The 22,772-nt window shown below is 40.8% G+C and overlaps 1 protein-coding gene across 2 annotated transcripts; it reads left to right on the top strand.

Annotated features, from left to right (window-relative positions):
* The first annotated feature begins 1,355 nt into the window (after positions 1 to 1,355).
* Positions 1,356 to 22,366, top strand: slc6a11b (solute carrier family 6 member 11b). 2 transcript variants are annotated; one of them, XM_088308155.1, is made up of 15 exons: positions 1,356 to 1,548; positions 1,716 to 2,006; positions 2,863 to 2,932; positions 3,026 to 3,166; positions 3,238 to 3,319; positions 5,320 to 5,452; positions 7,872 to 8,006; positions 11,970 to 12,073; positions 12,156 to 12,280; positions 13,003 to 13,115; positions 14,149 to 14,286; positions 16,899 to 17,001; positions 17,278 to 17,378; positions 17,899 to 18,069; positions 18,731 to 22,366. In XM_088308155.1, the coding sequence occupies exons 2-15, from the start codon at positions 1,842 to 1,844 to the stop codon at positions 18,872 to 18,874; spliced, it is 1,725 nt and encodes a 574-aa protein (XP_088164281.1). In that variant the 5' UTR covers positions 1,356 to 1,548; positions 1,716 to 1,841; the 3' UTR covers positions 18,875 to 22,366. The 2 variants fall into 2 exon arrangements, with proteins under 2 accessions (XP_088164281.1, XP_088164280.1); XM_088308154.1 differs by having other exon boundaries at positions 1,357 to 1,548; positions 2,798 to 2,932.
* The last annotated feature ends 406 nt before the right edge of the window (positions 22,367 to 22,772 follow it).

Genomic DNA, 22,772 nt, shown 5'->3' with positions numbered 1-22,772 from the left:
ACAGCTCACAACATAAATAAAAGACTTGACTCTGGCTGAAAAGCACACACGGTGTTTGCCAGCCGCTTTGGGTGGCCATACTTTTTATGCAGGCCACTTCCTCCCAGCTTCTCATGGCGAGTGACCCTTGCGTGAAGGGATTCTTAGAGACTGGGTCAGGCTTTTCGAGTTAGGGGAGTTCCTTGTGCAGCGAGCATATCACGCCTGGAGACCCAGAGAATTGACTTGTGTATGAACAAACACCGACAAGCTTTTTGAAAGCTTTGAATCCCTGGCAAGAAAACTGTTGTTCGTCCAGCAGCGTGTGTGATGGGACTTTATGACAGGCTGATTTATCATGAGCTGCTGATAAAGACAATTTTGTGTTTTTTTTTTTTTTGTTTGTTTGTTTTTTTGTCTTTTCTTTTAACAAAGGACTCTATTGGTATGCCGGAGCGCACGATGACTGCTGCAGGAGACAAAGAGCGGTGACTTGGTATGCTGCGAGCAAAGCCGAAAAAGAGGGAGCGAACAAGACTGTTGACATCAATTGAGAAAATCAAACGGGGGGTAACTGTCTCCAACTAGGCCAGGTACAAAGAGAGAAGTCTTAACTTGTTTTGTGCTGCTGCGTTTTTCATGAATGGAGCTTAATGCTAAGCTCATGTCACTATTGCAGGACTAAAAAAAATATTTGAAAGTCTTCAATATCGGTCTGATATTTGTCGTGACAGTCACTATTAGGATTCGTTAAGTATTATTTTTTATTTTGATAGTTATTTTAGCAGTACAATTTGGAGTGTAACCTATGAAAATGCCTTAAAAGTTAAAAGGGAAGTCAACTCGCCATATTTATTTTATTTTTTGCAATAAAATGTTCTATGCGTCTAAACATGCCATTCTGGTTAAAATTGAATTTGTGGAATATGAGTTTTGCAACAAAATTCACCCGTCACCGTTGGCCATTTTGTCACTTCTGTCCACTAAAAATGACATAACAATTTATCAGATAACGACCAATCAAAGCTCACCTGTTTTCTGAAGCGTAGCAATGATTGGTCGTTACCTGAGCCCCAAACGACTGCAATGTCATTTTCAGTCGACAGACAGTCACTCATAATGGCTTTCAACCTGAGAATTCTTTGTGGCATTTTGTGGCACATTTACCCCAAGTAGCGTGTCCAAAGCGTCAGGCAGTTAGAAATTTCAGGTTGGTTCAGCCGCAAGTTGTTGTTGCACTTTATTAAAAAAAAAACACGGACCTTCATTATCAGCTGCATCATGCCAGCGTTGGTCTATGTTTCATCATGTGCCTTGCCTTCACCTCCCTCCCACCACATGGCTTTAGTCCAAGTGGAGGCGCTTGAGAGAGGCGCGCTTGGATAGCAGGAGCGCAGTCGCACACCGTCCACCGCCCGGTGCGCAGCACAGACCAACCACGTCCGGAAATCTTTTGGAGACGAGAAATTTAACCGAAATTGTTTTTCTTTTCCCCTACGTTTTGCCAAGGCACCATCACTCAGAGAGCCCAAAGGAACGTTGCCGCCGTTGCATTTGGGAGTCGACTTGGTAAGTGCTTGTCCTTGGTACGTTTAAACTTTTTTTTTTTCTACAACTCAGAATTATCATTTGAGTTTTGTAATCTCCTTTTTATTCAATTCTTTCCTACGCAAAATGGAAATGAATTGTTAATGAAATCTCACGCTCCACTTCCCCACTGTTCCTGTTTTATTCAGGGCGGAGGGCCGTGCTGCTGCATTTGAAGTGAAAGTTCCTCATTTTGCCCGCTGGAGATTCTGCGCAAAGCGGAAGCGACATGACAGCCGAGAAGAGCGGGCCGGTTATTAACGGTAAACCGGAAGATGGCAGGGACACGGATGACTCCAACTCCAGCCTGGACAACAGGGAGTACTACGAGAGAGGCCAGTGGAACAACAAGATCGAGTTTGTCCTGTCTGTGGCCGGAGAAATCATCGGCCTGGGCAACGTCTGGAGGTTTCCTTACCTCTGCTACAAGAACGGAGGAGGTATGGATGTTTACTTCTACGATCAACCATGAGGAAAATAAATGATCAATTTGTGGTTATTTTAAATATTTTACTTAGTGGCATGCAAAAAACACCTTATATTTTTCTGAATTCCTGCTTCCATGCCATTTCCTGGTGGAGGTGACATAAGGGAGGTCTTCGTGATTGTGTGTTTTTCTTTGGACTGAGTGAGTTGGGTTGATCAGTGCCAGGTTTTCCACTTCATTTGGACTCATGTCCTATGTGGAAAACTGTTAGCTCATCAAAACAAAGGTTCTGGCTTTTACCTGACTACCTGTGACCATGTTGATATGTCCCAAAACCCAGTTGCTCTGAATGCTGAGTCACCAGCCGCCGGTAAATGAGGACTGTGTTGAACAACTTTGCGACTTCGAAGGCTGAGTTGTACAAGACAATAATGAATGTTGGAATATCTGCGTGATTAGTTGTGATTGTGTTATAATTCTATGCATTTTTATCCGGTCTTTGCCGTACAATGGCTTGTCACGAGTGGTTTTGTACTTTTAACTCAGCCACAACTTTATTGAATCTTTAGGGATTCAATGGTTTGTCACTGGGGCCGTTTTGTATCGTTGACCCGTTGACCCCCGCATAACGGCATTTCTTTTTTTCATGGATTCTATCATTTGTCCTATGAGGTGCATGACTTAGACCAGCGTAAAGCGCCACTTCTGACAGTGTATCAGCGATGCAATGTCAAAATGTCATCATCATGCTGCAAATGTGTGCCCTTTTTTAAAAAAAAATAAAATTCTCTTGCATGCATCAAGGTGCCTTCTTTGTTCCGTACGTCATCTTCTTCATATGCTGCGGGATCCCCGTGTTTTTCCTGGAGACCGCCCTTGGTCAGTTCACCAGCGAGGGAGGAATCACATGCTGGAGAAAAGTCTGCCCCCTGTTTGAGGGTAAGAAATCCCTCATGTTACTTGAAAGGTTTTTTTTTTCATCACCACTCAGCTGTTATTTCACAAAGCGTGTTTTTTTTTTTGCATTTTCAGGCATCGGCTATGCAACCCAGGTGATTGAAGCTCATCTAAACGTCTACTATGTAGTCATCCTCGCCTGGGCAATCTTCTACCTCTTTAACTGCTTCACCACTGAGCTTCCGTGGGCGGGTTGTGGCCATTACTGGAATACTGGTGGGATGGTCGTGATCATGTTCATGTTTATTCCTCATCAACAAGCCAATGATGTCAATGTGTCTCCACAGAGAACTGTGTCGACTACTATGGAGAAAATGCCACCAACATTACAAACCCCAACGCAACATCTCCTGTTATTGAATTCTGGGAGTGAGTACAGTACATTTTATCCCCCCCCCTCCCCCATCCCTCTGTCGCTTTCAGCATTCTTTACACATTGTCGCTTGTCTCTCTGGGTATCAAATATGAATGAATCGGTTTCCACAAATCAAACTGCAGTCATTTCTTTGTTAGTGAACATCTCCTGAGCCCAGAATGAAAGTCTTAGACAGCCTAAGATGCTTTCAAAGACCTCCTCGACTTCCCTCCTCAAAATAATTAGTCAGCTCTTTTCATATTTGTCAGCAGGGTCCACTAGGCCAGCTGTCTCTCAGCTGGAGTCACAAGTGTGGCAGCGGATCAGCCTTTGTCAGTGGGCAGTGCTGACCGCACTTCCAGTCTCCTTGCCAGTCCCCGTGGTTTCACCAGAACGGTCCGATTTTTACACCATATAAATCAGAGTATTTTCGGAAACAAAAAACAGTTTTAGGTGATTACGTATCATTTCAATTTGAATTAATGATGATGAATTTTGTACCCAAAACAACCTCAATCTTGTTAGGCAAAAACATTACCAAACGGTAAAGCCTTGTTCAATCTTTGCCGTTGCATCCATTGTGAAATCGCGTGCATTAACTCAGTTTGTGCAGATTAAACGTGGAATGGAAAGTGTTCTTAGAAAATTGTTATACATATGAAAACGTCAATCATAAAGGCTGACACAATTTCGACAAATGTCCAAAGAATACGTTGATACTATTTTAAATGATTTAACTTCAAGGACCAACAAAGTGTCCAGTTAAACAGTATTAATATCATTCGGGTAGAACAAAAATGGGTTTTGATTGTCTGGCCTGGGTTAATAAGATCTTTCAAAATACTTCAGAACCAGCCTTTGGTATGGCTAGCTAGCATAAAGTCGGTCTGAAGATAAATTCTGCGCAATAAACATGCCTAAAACCACTTCTAAGAGCACTCAAAAGCAATCCAGATAGATCGTAGTGTTCCAAGGTAGCCCTTGTGGCTGACCAGGGGGACAGGGTAGCGGTGTTGGACTTAGCCTGTGGCCTGCCACCAAGAACATGTCACCATGATCAATAGCTGCTTCAGGATCTCCGGGGGTGAACTCGGTGGCGAAGAATTGGCAAACAGCGTTTAGTTCGCTGTGCCGCCTCGCATCCTCCATCAATGCCGTTGCCTGGAAATGCTTTGACAAACAGGAAGCACATGTGCTGGTTCACCGCCGCAAACGACCGTTCGTGGCATACTCGCAGACTGGGCCACCTTGACCGTGACACTTGTTGGCCTTCGAAGATGCACTGTAGCTTTGGAAGAGCAAATTCTTCCCAATGTGTTGGCTTGAAATGTGTCGAGTAAATATGATGGTGTACTTTTTATTTTTCAACGACAATGGCAGTCATTGACAATGTTTGGGTTAACATTGACATTTCTGTATTTGTCGACTGCATCGATTGAATTAAGCCTTCCGTCAAAATCAACTTTTTAAAAATTTCTTTTTTTTAAATTGTCATCTCTGTTCCTCAAATTAGGATAAAATAATAGTGAGAGTATTAATTTGTGATTCATGTGAAGGCACTATTCATAGTGAGACATAGGAGTAGCCACGGCTTATATAGGGGTGCGTCTTATAGTCTGGGAAAGTCTTGTTGAAACTGGAGCTTATCTCGTAAGAATACACCCAGCTAAATGTGTTTCCGTATATAATAAGCAGCAGATCTTGCTTCATGAATCTTGCTATTCGTTATCGCTATTGGTGAGAATTGCAGTTTAACGCACAGTATTTTGCTAAGAATACTATTAACTTTGTTATAGTGTCTAGTAATTGTGCGATAATCAGGGTCAATATCACAATAAAGTGCTGTTGCTTGCCAGACAGTTAAAATTTGCTGCAGTTGTATCTATGTGTACTGTATCTTATGCAAAACCTCTAATAATCACAAGCGACTATGTAACTAGCTGCTCATGCAAACACTGTTTGTTGGATTCTTATGAGCCTCCAGTTCTCAGTCTCTTTTTCTGGGCCCATACAGACGGCGAGTCCTGAAGATATCTGATGGCATTGAACACATGGGGGGGATGCGCTGGGAGCTGGCCATGTGTCTGGCACTGGCCTGGTTTATCTGCTACTTCTGCATCTGGAAAGGACCCAAGTCGACCGGCAAGGTGAGACAGCAATGATTTCTCCTTATTAACAACTGTTTAATGACTACTTTGTACCACTGCTGAATCCACATTTAATATCTAAAGCGGTCCAAGAGACCCTACAGCAGCCTTGAGCACACCCAAAAGCCTGTAGGAAAATTCCCCGGAGGGCCAGTGGTCCAGAATAATTTGGGAGATGGAGGTAGAATGTGGAAAAGGGTTGCAAGAATGGCAAAAAAACTGAATAAAAAAGAGGTGTGTGAGGAGGGGAAAATGAATGGGTTCACATTCTACATGATAGAGGGGAAACAAAACAACTAGGCGGTACTGCTGATTTCCCCCTAAAGTGTCTTTTGTCTGTCTGTGAAGTGAAGAGGAGAGAATGCTCCTTCATGGCGGGGCTTTAGCAGCCGGTCCAAGATTGATTCCTGTATTCACTAGAGGAAAGGGGAGCGTTCATGAGGAGCATGCAGAGTATCCTCAGTCTCTCCCTCCCTCACTTTCTTCTCCACAGACCCAACGGGCCCATTCAGCAGCGACACTGCTAAGCTGTTTGCTTTGTGACTGTGTTTGCAAGCCATTCTCACATTTAAGCCCTCCTGTTAAGATTTACGGCAAGGCTGGGGCAAGTTTGACCCGTAAATTTGCGCTGTCTTAAATGTTTACCCGTGGTGATGTGGCTTGCAGCGTGCAGTGCTTCGAAAGTTCACGCAGGGATCTAATATTACCCTTTTTGTTGGCCCAAACGTGGGGGAAAAAGGGGAAGAGAGGTTTAGGATGTGTAATCGTTGCATTTGTCAATCCGAAAGAAGCCAGCCGCATGGCAGGAGACAAGTTTTCCCACACTTTTCCTGTCGGACATGTTGGGATTAGCACAGCTTAAAGTGCACAGCCTTAGTAAGTCTTTAGCATCATAAAACATGACTTTTTTTTGCTTCTTTACAAATGTTTGCATAACATGCTCAGCTCAGAATTTAGTGTCTTGCTATATTTGGAGCAAATGCAGCATAAGGACAAAGTCCATGTGCGTACAGTGTATGTTAAACTCTGTGTGCGTGTGTATGTACTTCTAGGTGGTGAATGAAGTTGTGTATTTGTCCACTTGTTGTGTGTCTCTTTGAAGCACATTTTCCCACACTGCCAGCATCACTCCTCCGGGCTCCTCCTGTTTCAGAGACTGAGCCAAGGGAGCCCTCACTTTCTTTTCACTCTCCTGGCCCGGCCGGCTCTGTTCTGTTCCGTTCTGCCCTCAATTGGTGACCGTTGACTGGGTTCCAAAAAGCCTGGCGATATATGTTGCCTACCCCCGGGCTTTTTTCAAACGCTCTATAACAGGGAGCTTTACTGCTGATGAACTTTAGGTAGCATATTTTCCGGAATGTAAGTCGCACCAATCAAAAACTGCAGCATGAGAAAGAAAAAAAAAAAAAACATAAGTTGCTTTTGGGGAAATGTGTTTTCCACATACTGACATCAAGAACAGCAGTGCTTGAATTCTCATCCAAAGTTCTCGCTGGACCCTCAGGGCCGAATTAACTAAAAGGTTGTGTGGCTTCTGCACGGCAATAACTGGTAAAAATGTAGCAAACAGGTAGCTTCGAACTCACAAAGCATGCACAGATGTTGACATGCTTCACTAAGTGTGCTGCTAAGAGTCGCTGTGCCCCGTGTGTGTTTTGATACTTTCTGGGATTTATGAGGGCATACGTAGAGATTTTGGTGTTGATTGATAAATGTTCAGTTTTCAGTCAGGACCCCAAGTTGGCGCTCTGAAATTTGGAAGACAAAAATGAACGTGTCAGGCAGTGCAAGGAACAGAAACAGTTCTAGTGCGAGCTGTTGAATGGTTTATAACATAGATTACCTTCGGAAAATTAATGGGAGGGAACGGCGATCTGTCTGTCTGTTCTTCTTGTTCTTCTACTTCTTCCATTTCTTCTTGTACTTTGTTTTGGCGATGGGCAAATATTTGGTTTATTACCACCATCTTCTGGCCACTTGTGGTAATGCATCAAAAGTATTTGCAAACCACATGAAGAAAGTCAACATGATTAGGGAATGGGGATTTTTGGGTGCCAGTCCAAGCTCTAATTGTAAAATATGTATACGAGTCACCTGTGAGTTTAAGTCGCAGGACTAGCCACACTCTGGGAAAAAAAACTTATAGGGAGTCCAAAAAATATGGTACAAAAGACACAATCTGAAATCATACAAAAGATCGTCTCTAAACCATAATCTGCATCCATAATCAACAACCGTTATATTAATAACTGTATCTGCAAAAATTTTAATGCCGATCTTTCATTGGCTTTCTTTCATTTTGCAGTATACAAATTGACTATTCTTTGTAGTTGTGGGTACCAGGTTACAGCCAACTGGTTGTGTTTGTTCTTTGCTCGAGTCAAAAATTCATTATTGCACTTGTGTTTCATTCCTGCAGGTTGTGTATGTGACGGCCACATTTCCTTACTTCATGTTGCTGATTCTGCTGATCAGAGGAGTAACGCTGCCAGGAGCGTATGACGGCATCAAGTTTTACCTGTACCCAGACATCTCTCGTCTCTCCGATCCCCAGGTAGGCTTGGAGATAACTTCCTCTCCCATTTCTTATTCATACAGAATAAAGAAGATTGCGATTTATGTGTAACACTTTAAAAACTGTCACATATACTCATCTTTTTGACCTTCCATGGAATAGGCAGCTCACCAGCTGTAGCGCGGAACAATTCAGAGTAGATAGGGTGTCATGACAACGTGACTGGAGGAAAATGATTAAATGTAGTTTATGTGGGAGGAAGATGGAGAGCATGGATACAATTGATACAATATATTTATGGATACCGTCGATCGAAGAATAGATACTATAAATACACCATTGATATCGCCGATCTGAGATACCATAGATCAAGGGGTTATCAAACCTTTTTTAAACAGAGCTACTTGTTGGGTACTGATTAATGTGAAGGCTTCTGAAGTTAAAAAATACCCAAAAAACTCAAATATGTGTAAGTAATTGATAAGTCCCAAAATTATGTAACCTACCATCTCCTAGTCTAATGCTAATTAGCATAACGCCACAATTGGGTAGATACCCCGCATGTCCAAATATAATCAATTAAATATTTTTTCACATATGATACTATTGATCGCCACATTTTCTGTTATTTTTACATTATGAACCAATTTAAAGTGTTCTAAACACACTTGAACTGTCTCGAAAAAGTGTCGGACAACTTTGTGGTGCATTATGTTACCTGAAGATTGAAAGTCTGGATGTTTTGTGGATGATAATGAGTGAGAATAGTTTGGTTTGGTACATTTGATCAAACCGGTTTTGCGTAAAATGGATAGCTGTTATGCAGAAGGAGCTAGTCAGCAAGAAAGGTAAGTGCGTGCAGAATCATTTCCACCTATTGCACTGCATAGTTAGCACATTCTTTTATTTATTGCATCACTTATAGTTCTTGGATCGTTGAAAAGAAAGATTGAGGAAGATGATTACTAAATAATCTTGTGAGCGCATTTAGAACATATGACAGCACAACACACATTTGCTGATTGCATATTTATTCTGTGTCCCTTATGTAAGATGAATTACAGCATCCTTTTCTGTTGTCATTTTTTTTCCGGTCAGTCCATATTGATAAAGTTACTTGATAAAAGAAAGCAGCCATTTTTGTCTTCTTTTCAATAGCAGTGTGGAAACATTCTGTCTGTAGTAAAACGTAAGACGAGTTGAGGAAGAGTGTGTGTGCGTATATGTGTGTTTGTAGTGGGGCAGTCAAAGGCCCAAACAGTGGCAGTTAAGGGGGGTGATATAGAAGCGGCGCTGTTGGGCAGAGGAAGACATTACTTCTGACTCTGATGTTAAATTGGCTTCCTTGGAGGACAATCAGGGCTCTGTTCACTTCAAAGCTGTGTGTTATGTGTGTGTGAGTGGTTGTGTGTTAGCTAAGCTCCATCTCCTTTCTCTCCAAGCGCTGTGCATCACTCCTCCTCCTCTGACTACCTGGAATGTGTTTCTTTCTCACTCCCGCTCATGTATCTCTAATACCTCTTGAAGGAGCTTACTTTTGTTTCCGTTCCTCATCTTAAATTGCAATGATAACTGTTTGCTTATGTTCACCTGTGTTTGCCAAATGAGATTTCTGTACTAAAATTAATGGTACTTCCATACTGTAAATCACAATAGTGATATAACAACAGTAGGGAAAACCCACTTTAAGCACACATTATAGTTAAAGTTTTCAAATAAGTGAGAACATAAAAAAAACACTCTTCCAGTCCAACAAAAAAAGTCTGATATATTATTGATAAATATTAGGTTAGGAATGGTCAGATACTGTAGAGCAAGGGTGAGCAAACTTTTTGATTGGCGAGCCACAATGGGTTCTAAGATTTGACCGAGGAACCAATGGATGGAGTGTTTTGGTAACCTCACCTCATTGGAAAAAAAAATACATTTAATTTAATAAAAGTGAACAAAAGCATTACACCAATATATGTCTTTGAAAAACCCCCCACAGTATTTAGAAAATAAAACGCGGCTTATTCATTTAATTTCTTTCAAGTTCGGCGGGCCGGATTAAAACGTTTAACGGGCCGCATGTGGCCCCCGGGTCATAGTTTGCCCACGCCTGCTCTAGAGGATTTTGCTCATTGTTGTTAAATTCTTGCGATTTGATATTTTAAGTTTTAACAATTAGGACATGACGTTTGGTAAATCTATTGAAAGCCGTTCGAGTGTTTGTACATACAGTAGGTAGTTCCCGATGTCTTACAGTCAACAACTAATCACATCAAACTGTAAGAAATGTGAATGGCAGACTTCATTAAATTACATTTCAATGAAAATCGCAAATGGTCCTGGTTTGAACTTTTGAAATGGAACCGTATTTCTTAAAAAATCTCATTTCATGTCCTAGTTGTTTCGAGCTACTATATTGATGAGATTGACTTATGTTTGCCAAATGTCAGCATCACCGGTGTCTCGTATCATACACTGGAATTGGGAACACAAAATCGAGCATGATGAAGCTTTCTCAATATTCATATTCTGCATGACTTGTGGAACTCTCTAAGCGTTGACTCTTCATCATAGATGCCCATCTTCAGAGCATTAAGATGTACGCTTTGTTCATTGAGAAATTGCAGACTTGAAAAAGTACCCGTTTATCCAGATCTAAAAAAACAAAAACAAAATGTTTTTTAGGCACATTCCCCACTTGTCCACAAGTGACCCAGGGCATGTATAAGAGCCCGTGACAGTCTCTCAAAACAGTAAATGCGATTGGAAATGAAACCAGCGATTGGAACTAGCAATAGTAACTAGTAATAGTAAGAGCAGGCCTAGCGTCTTTCAGTTTTCACATGGTGGACATGTTTTCAACACGAGCAAACACAAGCCCACCAAATTAGGCACAACATCAACAAGAGATTCTCTCGGGGGGCCGGGCTGCGAAGGTTTCCCTACGCTGTCCGGCCATCAGCCCAAAGTGAACTAAAGGGAACATTAATGAACATTAGGAAAGAAAGGGCTGTTCTTCCACAGGAACAGGCCTGTGTTTGTGGGGTCACGGAAGTTACCGTGGTTACTCGCAGGAGGGAGTGAAGATTGTGCGTTTGTGAATTGTTTCATGGCGGTGAAATGAGATTAGTGGTTGAATGGTGATGTGGGGAAGTTTTCAAAGAGCAGTGCTGCATTTGGTTTGCATTTGCTAGCACCCCATGCTAGGCCTGCCGGTTCAGAGGTCTTATGCTGCAACTTCACACTGGTTTCATAATGCACCTTACTTAATATCCATTTTGCTCCAAACTTGTCTCTTAAGGGAGATGACCCGTTTCTAAAGTATTATCGTAAGTAATTTTTTCATGAAAATGAAAAACTGAATCCATGTTTGGGATTTTTTTTTATTTTATTTTTTTTTAACTCATTCGCTACCATCGACGGATATTGACGTACTTTCGTTTTACCTGGGCTGGCAGTGAAGGAGTTAATAGATCTATGAAACCAAAATGAAAGACGCCTGCCCTGAAAGCTAGATGGCCTGTTCAGCCCTTGGTGGAAGAACAGTTCGAAATAGCCGTCATTATTAGCACAAAACCTTCAGGGTTCTAAAAGGCCCCGAAAAGCCTACTAGAACATCCGAAATGTATTTGGTGTTAATCAGAGGCACATTTCATCCCTGCCGTGTGTGCTGACTCCCATTTAACATGAATGTTTGAATGTGATTGGTTCATTTTGAACAGCCATGAAGAGTGTGTGCACACTTGTGTAACCACATTTATCACAATTTATTTTTACTTAGCCTCACGAAAATTTCGTTTTTAAAAAATGTTTGCCTTGCTCAGGTTTTACATGATTTATCGGGGGGGGTGTTTTATAATCATCAAATGAAGAAATCAAACTATAACATACGGTATAAAAATTTAATTGTTATAAATTAAGCACATTACAATTAAATAAGCAGTTAGCAGCGCTATATATGATTTCCATTCAAGTTTTCCTTGTTAGTAATGTCAGCTGCATTACTTCCAGGTATGGGTTGATGCAGGAACGCAGATCTTCTTCTCCTACGCCATCTGCTTAGGCTGCCTTACTGCCCTTGGAAGTTATAACGCCTACAACAATAACTGCTACAGGTAAGAACGTGTTTCATTTTGTCCAAATTTGAATTTGTCGTGACATTTGGGAGTGTTAATCTCTTCCTGACTTGCTCCTCAGGGACTGCATCATGCTGTGCTGTCTGAACAGTGGCACCAGTTTTGTTGCTGGTTTTGCGATTTTCTCCGTGTTGGGATTCATGGCCTACGAACAGAATGTTCCCATCGAGGCCGTGGCAGAATCTGGTAAGGGCGGTACAGAAGCGCCAGTAACCTGTTTGGGATGTGGGCATGTCAGAATCACATACTGTAGGTGGAGTCCATGAATCTTTTGTTCCGTTCTTCATCATTATGTGAATGCATTCTAATCTCGTTGCACACTTGAGTACAATGACAATAAAGGGATTTCTGATTCTGATTCTGATGTACCTTCGTACTCGCAAAGCTTCTCAGACCACAACTTGATGATTTATTCAAATTGCTATGAATGATTTAGTGAGAATGACAGCGTGAGAGATTTAAAATACTTGTCTCAGAGCACAGCGAGGAGACAACTTCTAATGCTTTTCTGAGAGTAGGTCGCCGCGAGATAATATGACTTCCTGCTGCATCTTATTTTGAACCCGTTCCTCCTGCTTTGAAAACAGCGTACGCAGAACCATCATTTATGTTTCGGGCCATTTATCTCTGCTGCGTCGCAACAAACGCAGCAGTGTAATGCACAGTTTCTCCAGCTGAGTGATGAATGTATCTGTTTTGCATATATGGATAAAAACTGAAAAATTGAGCTCAACAGTCATTAAACTGTGAACATGGAAGCATCAATGTGCATGCAGCCTACACATGTACTGGAGATCCTACAGATGGAGTAAAACGAAGTGTGAAAAGCTTCCAGGATTTAAGACAGATACTGGCAAGAGTTAAACATCTTTCCCTCATGCCAATATTGTAACATCGTGTGTTTTCAGGTCCTGGTCTTGCCTTTATTGCATACCCAAAAGCTGTGACAATGATGCCATTGTCTCCACTTTGGGCCTGTCTCTTCTTCATGATGCTTATCTTTCTCGGACTGGACAGTCAGGTGAACACGAGCAGACACAATACACACATATCCATGATGAGTTAAGCTTGTCTTTTTTTTTTTCCAATCAGGCCTTAGTTCTGCAGGATATGATAATATAGTGATATGTAATGATTAAAACAATAATGCAGTAGTGTAAGATGATGTACTGTACTTGCACATTTGTGGAAGAGTGCAGTAACAATTTCTGGACACAGTAAATTACTAAGTAACACTCATGTAATAGTGCAGTCAGAACACCATAAAAATGTGGACATTTTACGTAGTTAACACAGCATTTGGAGTTGTCTTAGAAATTCAAAGCGATAGGTAGAATATTAACTTGAGTTTCTGTGCTAGCATACATTAGCAAGATAATCAAGTCAAGTTTATTCATATTGTATAGCCCTTAATCACAAGAGTGTCAAAGTGCTTCACAGGCCTACATTTTACAATAATCAACAATATCCCCTGGTCTTGACCCCACTAACCGGGCAAGAAAAAAAAAAAAGATATATTGCTGTGCAATTTTAACGACAACCTCACTTTGCGCATCACCACAGGAGCAGGAGGAGTAAAACAGGTTAAAATGCAGACATCAGAGGCTGAGGCAGGGTTTGAGATTAGTCGCATACTGAGTGCGCTTTCGCCAAATGTAAGACTTAAAATAGATCAAGTCGAGGTTGAAACATTTCTACAGAGATAGAAATTTGAATTTCCTCATTGAACTGAGTGAAGAAAGCACATAGGCCAATTGATTTTACATCATGCACTGTCGTCTGGTACTGCATCAAATGATGCTAATACATCAGCAGTTGGTATGCTAACGTACACAAATAGCATTTAGTTGCATGCATTTCAGCGACAAAATCCAAATTTGATGTTGCTGTATTGATACTGTGCCATGAAGGAGAATGATACACTACATTCCTATATCATGTATAACTTCTGAATACTCTGTAATAATGCAGTAATAACAACTGAAATGTAATAAACACATCTGTAGATACTCCCACTTGTGTGACCCACCTCTCGTTATTGCTTTATTTCCCAGTTTGTGTGCGTGGAAAGCCTGGTGACAGCTGTGGTGGATATGTATCCAGAGACGTTCAGGAGAGGTTACCGCCGAGAACTGCTAATCCTTGGCATGTCTATAGTTTCTTTTCTCATAGGGCTCATCATGTGTACAGAGGTGAGATTTGACTTTTATACTCAGACATGGATACACTGGTGCCTTGAGATATCAGTTTAATTTGTCCCATGACCACACTTTATAACTTAAAACACACGCATCTCAAATTATTTTTCTCCATTAAAATGAATTGATATGCCATTAATAAGGTCCAAATAAAAAACGTTTTTTTAAAAATGTTTATTAATAAGGAATGTCACACTTTAAAATATTGTACTTTATAAAAAAAGGATAATATTAACATAATTGAATAGAATGTTAAGAATTAAAAAGTTTTAGCATCATGGTTAATTCATTATGGTTCCTCCGGATGTGTGCGCATTGGCCACAAGGTGGCAGCGTAATACGGTAATAAAGACAAAAAAAGAGTTTCATTAACTATTATAATTGACTCAGTAATCTGCAACGATAATGGTGTTTTTTTGCAGAGGATAAATAACCTATGCCTGTGAGTAATGGTTTATTGTCTGACGACATGTGTTGCTGCACAGTTTGTATTCAAACATCTTTTCATTGAAGCGCTGTAACACTATCACATAGACGCTATTCGTTAGCCTGTCTCTGGCAATTCCAATAGGGTGTAACCATTATGGTACCAGACGTAAAAACCCACGATATTTGGCCATTTTAAACTCACGGTGTGTACATCTCTTTGTATTCATGTTTAGTTAAACAGTAAACTTTAACAGGAAGTGTCATGAATTATTATTTGAAGATGTGTCCACTATGCCAAATTGCTCACCATACCTCAAATCTTTGCCCACAATTCAAAACAAAAGAAAATCCTCATAATGATACCTCATATCTAGAAAACCCCAAAAGTCAGCTCACGTGTATATTAAGGCACCATTGTATTTCAAAGCAATTCAGTATATTATATTTCGATTAACACGTTTCTACTGCTCAATAGAATTCAATTGTTTTCACTTCCACGATACATCATCATCATTGTCATCTTCACTGTCATCGTCATCACCACCAGATGAAAGCCAGCAGGTACATTTTTGTGATACTGTCTGATTGGATCATACAGTATGACCTTCTGTCCCTTATAGTCAATTTGATTGTCTTCTCATCGATTTTTAATATACTGTAAAATGCAGTTAATGTCTACTGTGTATCTGGAGTAGCCGCCACCTCTCCCATGCTTTTAAGACCTTCTTTCTTTACTTTGTAACAGCAATCGTTTCTTATATCACCCACGAAATGTTTCTCGTGCTTCTATAAGCGCTGTAGTCCATCCACCCACTCTTGAACCATTCTGTACTTTATGGGGTGCCATTAAATGTGAGGACATAACCAAATGCGCCACGCTGATAATACTTTATACTCCTGACAAGCGTTTTATTCCTCAGCTGCAATTTTCAACGATTTTTTTTTTTAGTTGGTCATCAAGCTTTCTTATCCCTATCGACACCAGTATGTTAAAATGTCCAATATTTACAGCTACTTTGATACATCTGCCACTTTTTACGGCCACAAAATGGCCCTCACGGATTAAATACCATACAAATTGCAGAGCGGGGTGTTTGAAAGGTCCCTTGGGAGGCTAATGAGTATTGAGCTGAAACATTGGACACAGTGCTGAGATTTTCTGTGTATGAGCGCGCAGGTCAGACCTCTGATGTAACCCTGCTCTGGGATTCATGGGAGATTTTATTCATGATTGTCCTTTTAGCGGAAAAGCACAGGAGTTTTCCTAAGTGAATCGCCACCAGTACTGTAAATAAATAAGATCTAGTGAGCTGAAGAGAAGAATATCAATCAGACTGTAACTCTACGAGAGACTAAAAAAATTCAGACAAAAAACTAGACTTGTTCCGGAGCGCCCGTCTACTTTCTGTGACCAAACGATCAGATGCGTGGGGGCGCGGCAGCTTCACGCGCTGAAACACCCAATTAGACATGTCGTGTTCCGCAACATGCTATCGACTTGAATTTCCCTGGCACTAAAATGAAGATGAGCCTGTTTTTATACCAAGTGCGGGGCGCCTGTCTACGAAAATAGAGTAAAAATAACGTCAAGTCGGTTAACGACTCACATTGAAGTAGATAAACTGTCTCTCATATGAATTCAAGCTCCAGTTGCATTTATTTTTCCATAGACATAACTTGTAAAACCAATACATTGCTACGCAATAAATCTGATATTGTTTATCGAAATACAAATTAATCTAGTGCTTGCGTTTGCTAAAAAAAAAAAATGGCAATTGAATCACAATATTGAGCTGGTCTTTTCAAAGGCCTTCTACTTTAATAGATTCAAACTCATCAAAATTGACATGGGGCAGCTATTATTCTCCATTTTATCAATTCTGATATATCAGATTTTTCCTGAAAGATGAAAAGCGAGATTATACACCAAATTACATCCAATCAGATTGCTGAAAATAGCCTTGAGGGGAACGGCCGTATTTGCCTCGTATTTGGGGATTAATGTAGGCGCAGTTGCACTTGAAGTTCCAGAATCTTTTTCTTCTTATACATCCTGGAACTAAAATGTTCCAATCAAATATGTCCAACCCTGCAGACCCCTTTCCAAAAATATTACCACATGAAATAAAAACGTTTTTTTCATGCCACCATGTGATACCTGCCTTCTCTCCTTGCAGGGAGGGATGTACGTCTTCCAGCTTTTTGACTCGTACGCCGCCAGTGGCATGTGCTTGCTGTTTGTGGCCATCTTTGAGTCCATATGTATCGGATGGGTGTATGGTAAGACATGACTCAAGACTTCTTACGTAATCTCAATAACAGTGTCCAGTCCTGTCGGCTCAATATTCGCATGCGAAAAGACAAAACTGAGGAAAAACTGGCCAGTGGCAACTCCGCCATCTGCTGGAGATGAGGATAACGCAGAGAAATGTCTTGAGGTTTTTTTTTGTTTTTTTTTTGTGCTCAGCGGGCCTCGTAGTGTCTTCACAAATCAGTCATGTCATTCATTTGAAGCCGAAGGAGGAAACTAGAGTGGCCGATATTTATGTTTTTCAGGCAGTGACAGATTCTACCGAAACATTGAAGACATGATTGGCTACAAGCCCGTCTTCTTCATCAAATGGTGCTGGATGATCTTGACCCCGGGCATCTGTGCTGTGAGTCCATCAAACACACACACACACTCACTATTATCAAGATGAGCAAGCACTTGCATGTTGCAACTTTTGTACGTAGGAATATGTTGTCACATGGCACGAGAAGGCACAGTCAGTTTCCGCAGTACTTGAAGTTTTTCATTTATTTCCTATTTATGACGTAGGGGTGTTTTTCCATACAAGTAATGCTTGTAATTAAGACTTAATTACTAATGTACATTAATATAGGTGCCAACTGAAGTACAAAAACAAGTTATGTCTCCATATTAGGAACATAATTTAGTATGGGGTTGTTCTGTTCGGGTCGGTGCCTTGCTCAATGGCAGCACCCACTCAGGATCAGACAAGCTGCCAGGCTCACCCCAAATTGAAAATGGAAACTAGGTCACAGTTCATATTGGTATTAAATAATGATTATGATACATTTCAAATGATTTTAATCATTGCAAATTAGTAATAGATCCCCCCCTTTTTGGGGTAAGTGTTGGACACTACAAATATTTTGTCGTTTGTGCTGCAGGGTATTTTCCTGTTCTTCTTGATCAAATACAAACCGCTCAAGTACAACAACGTGTACACCTATCCCGACTGGGGCTACGGCATCGGCTGGTTCATGGCCATGTCCTCCATGGTGTGTATCCCTCTTGGGATCATCTGGATGATCTGGAAGACTCCCGGGACCTTCTCTGAGGTACAACACATATAGCTACACATAGGGCTTTTGCACAAGATACTGCACACAGAGGGCCAAATTCACGAAATGATCGTGTTGCTTTTGCGTGGCGCTAGCCAATAAAATGGAAGCAAACAGAAACGTCGAATTCACAAGGCACGCTCAGGTGGTGAAATGCTTCACTTATTGCGAAGCCAAATCAAATGCATCTCGGTTCACAGGTGATATTTGCACGTATTTATATAAAATGTGCATGTATTTGACAGGTTAATCACCTACCTCTATGCAAATGAGCCTCAGTTCTATACAACGTACAATTCGCTTACAAAGCAAATAATGCCTTATATAGCATGAGGACAGACATGGCATCATCATGCCAGGCAGAGCCGCCTCTCCCTAGATGCCGTCCTAAAATACGTATATACCATGCACCCCACCCTTCAACTCACTTTACCTCTTGTCAACAATATAAATTGGTATTAAAAAAAAAAAAAACGGTCGTTTGGCCCGGGCCGTTCTCATATGCTTTTGACTTGTCGTGCAAATTTCCTTCCGTGCGTTATAACGTCCCAAGCTAGTGTTGTTTATGAAATGATTGGATTTTTTTTTTTTTTTGACTTGACTTCCCTTTTAACATTTGAATGTTGAAAATGATCTCCTGATCTCTTCTCCTCCGCAGAGAATGAAGAAGTTGACGACACCCAGCCCGGACCTGAAAATGCGAGGGAAGCTCGCCGCTCTCAGTCCGTACGCCGCCAACGACGCCATGCTAAAAGCTGATGGGAAAATATCCACCGTCTCAGAAAAGGAAACACATTTCTAACTGACTTGCTGGCCTCAATTAAGTCCAACCCTGAAATTTGAAACAATTCAAAGGCTTATTTTGATTTTGTAAAAAAGAAGAAAAGAAAAAATGAGGAAAATGGATCACCAGATACTTAGTCATGCTTTTGGTTTGCACAAACTTTGATAACACATTCGTTGGGTTCTTTTTAACCTTGTCACTAAAGCAGACGCTTTCGTTGCTAACCATTTAATAGTTAAAAGATGACTTTGATTGCGTACGTTTATATTGCCAATAGCTGGCCACATTAGTGTCTGTGCCTTGAGTACAATACAGCTGTGTTGTAAAAAGGCTTACAATGTCCACATGTTGTGCCTCGTATTTGATACGAGATGCCCAAATGTCTCAAATATAGCAGCTTTGGGTCTCCGTGGTGTGCGATGGAGGATACTGCCACATGTCTTAGTACATAGCGACAATAGAAGGGCACTGAAAACGGTAAAACAAGTCATGTGACGACATTCCGCTGTAAAATGCTAAAATCCTCTTTCAATGTTGTCTAATTTCTAGTCAAAACATTTCAAGTTGGGCACAATAACCAAAACATTCAAAAAGGCAAATGCATTATTGTGTTCGCATTGCACAATTTGTGCTTGGATACGAAACAGACATGATTAGGTGTGTAAGATGAGCAAATTGATGTGGCGATCATTCATGGGATGTAAAGTGCCACTTCATCTCGTCTCTTTGATTCAATAGAATCCGTTGCATCGTCTGGTGGCTAACCTTCAGAAAATGTGATAAAATAAATATGTGGTGAAAAGATTTATTTGACTATAAATGGTTCATTTTAAATATGTTAATAATGTTCATCACGTAATCACGTTTTGACTGGAAATTAGACTGGCAGACTTTTACGGTTGACGGACCGCACTAAATGTCGCTGTTGCATAGCAACGATAGCAACGGACAAAAAAAAAAAAATCACATTTTTGGATTTAACAGAAAGAAGTGATGAGGATATTGATCAAGGGGTCCTCGGGGGGGCTTATGCGATTTTACCCGTCTATGCTGGGGGAGCCTCATAGTGACACTGATGGGTAAATCAAAATAGGTTTAAGCCTCGGAAAATCTTCACATAGCTGCGAGCGACCGGCAGGCCGGGTCTTAAGAAGGAAAAAAAAAAAGAACAAAACACCTCTCTCTCTCTCTCTCTCTCTCTCTCTCTCTCTCTCTCTCTCTCTCTCTCTCTCCCCCCCCGCCCTCTTCTATGTCAGCATGTGTGTCATTTCACCGTAATTATACTCAGCTGAGCCTTTCACACAGAGTGACTGACGGACAGATAGGTTTCCACCCCCTGCACTCTCATTCCCTGCGCCGCCTTGAGAGGAGGACATGTCACACATCACATTAACATTGCAAGGCCTGTCTGTGCTCCTAATACCCGCTTTCTCATTTTTAGCCTCTTTCACCCCACACACCTGAACAAATTGTCGTGTATAAGTGGAGCCATGTTTCTGGAGTTTTTAACATAACAACTAGTTGTCCCATAGATAATTAAATGCTTGGCGATGGCAGTGTCTGGTGTGACGTATAATGCTAGGTTCAGGCCGAACATGAAATAATTGCATTGCTAATCAATCTGGTGGACAGTGGTTGCGCTACTTTGGATGCTAAATGCTATCTTGGGTGACAACAAATCAACATCATATGCCGAACATCATTGTAATGTTATTTCTCAGCATTTAGGTTGTTTGGTTGTTCTGAAATTGGACCGGCCATACGGGAATCTCCTGAAATTCCCGATGGCCACCACGTCACTGGAGTCAATACACTCACTAAATACGCTAACTTCCTTGCTATCCATTCTCTAAGCCTGCTCCTTTTTGATTTGAGTTGCATTCCGCTTGTTCCAAACATACCGCAATTATGACTTTGTACTGCATTATTTTTTTCTCCACAATTTGTGTGTATGTGTCACAGTTGACAGCGATGTTCTGACATTGTCTTGATCACGATTAGCATGTATCCACTCCTTTTGCATAGCGACAGAGCATGTCTATAGTTGTTGGGCAGCGATAATTGCTTTATGCACAAGAGCGCTCTTCTGCCACTTTTGTGGCTTTGAAATGACGAACACGGGCAGGATTTTAGACTTAGTCCCACCCATTCAACGCCTGTAAAAGTGGCAAATTAGAATTATTTTTTTTTAAACTATATATTTCCACAACTCAATCGAAAAAGACATAACATAATGGTCGATACACTACAAGGTAAACCTGACATTAAAAAAAATATCAGCAGCTCTTGAGGAATGTTACATGACAATGCTAAGCTAATGTAGCTAATATAGCTAGGTTACGATTGAAGCATGCAAGCGTCTCAAAGAAAGATCTGTTTCGATGCACATTGTGGTGTTGAGCGGATATCCTTGTCGAGCGGAAATCTCTCCCCCATCTTTCGTCAGCAACAGTTTGAGCTTGAATTAAGAGCGTTTTCTGTCAAGTAACATGAGTGAAAACGTGTAATTTGACTCTATTCTTAAGCAGTAGACTAATTCCAGTGCCCGCCGTCCCTCATTTCAATCATTATTTTTTATCCAAGACACATATTTTACATGAGAAAAGTGGCACAGCGCACAAACAAACCTGGCACAAAAATATCTATTCCGAAATAATATTCACAACTCAATTTATGTTTGTGTGGCATTTTTCTGTTGTATAAATAGCAACAGGTGGATACGCAGGTTGCATTTAAGTTCAATTAAAAACTTCCCAAAACACACCTGATGAACTCTGGCCCTGTAGTTTAGAATCTCGGATTCAAAACATGAATCCATTATCATCGGAGGTGAAATTGTAGTGTGTCCATGTCGTGCATTTAATTTAGGCAAATGAGCTGGCCTCATTGTTGTTCTATATCGACATCACTTAATCAGTGTTCATTTAACACCATTCTTCCTTTCATCTTCATTTATTTCCTGCCCCACGAGTGCTCATTCCCCTGTTCTTCCTGTCCTCAGTGTTTGATGAAAATGCAACTGTGGAAGGGGATGGAACGCGGCAGTTTTTACAGGAGGGGGCAAAGAAAGCAAAAGAAACGTGTGAAGGTTAGTTTGGGAGAAAGTAAGTGATGAGCGGAAATTGAGTTTTTCTTTTTTTTCTTTTTTTTTTTTTTAACGTTTTTGAGGCCCCTCCTGCCCAAGCTGTGACGTTCTTCTTCAGCACACATTTTTTTTCACCCCGCCCCTCCTTCCTCACTCACATGTATTAGCCACGTCATTTAACACTAATCAACGTCCGTGTTCACTTTGTTGTAGGAAACGTGTGCTCTGTATCTCCAGATGAACACGCTGTTCAATTAAAAGGCACTTTTGATATGCAGCTCAAAATGCTCTTTGTCATCGTAGAACTATAATGAAAAAAACAAAATGTGTTCTGTACTGTTCTACACACATTTTGGTGTTCACAGGACACATGAACTGTCTGCTTACTCATTTTTAAGAATAAATATTCTGAAGGAAGTGCATAATTGATCTTTGGTTTTATTTTTCATAAGAAAATTAATATTACTCAATTCATTTGAACTACATACTACTAGACTGATGGGTGGCACTACGTTGTAAACTTGATCTTGTTTTTGCTGATAATTTTTTTTATAATGGCACAGTTTTGCATCATTTTTCAGTCTCACACATGCAGTTTCTACCAAACTTCAAAAATCAGCTTTGCCTTCTCTCGTTTGGCGCTGGGACGTCTTTGACTTGATCCAATAGGTGCTGGAAAGTTAATCTTCTTGTCTTGAGTCATTCTAGAGCTGCTCGGAGCGTTTCTCACCTATCCACTACATCCATGCATCACAATTCAGTTCAGAAAATGAGTGAATACAGTTATTTTTAACTGTCTTTTTAGTTTGACTGCTTTGTTTTCAATACCTC

This window comes from Idiotropiscis lumnitzeri, chromosome 11 (assembly GCF_059441095.1).
Source record: "Idiotropiscis lumnitzeri isolate Australia: NSW breed Sydney's pygmy pipehorse chromosome 11, RoL_Ilum_1.0, whole genome shotgun sequence".
NCBI classification, from domain to species: Eukaryota; Metazoa; Chordata; class Actinopteri; order Syngnathiformes; family Syngnathidae; genus Idiotropiscis; species Idiotropiscis lumnitzeri.
This window is presented reverse-complemented; position numbering and strand designations above follow the sequence as displayed.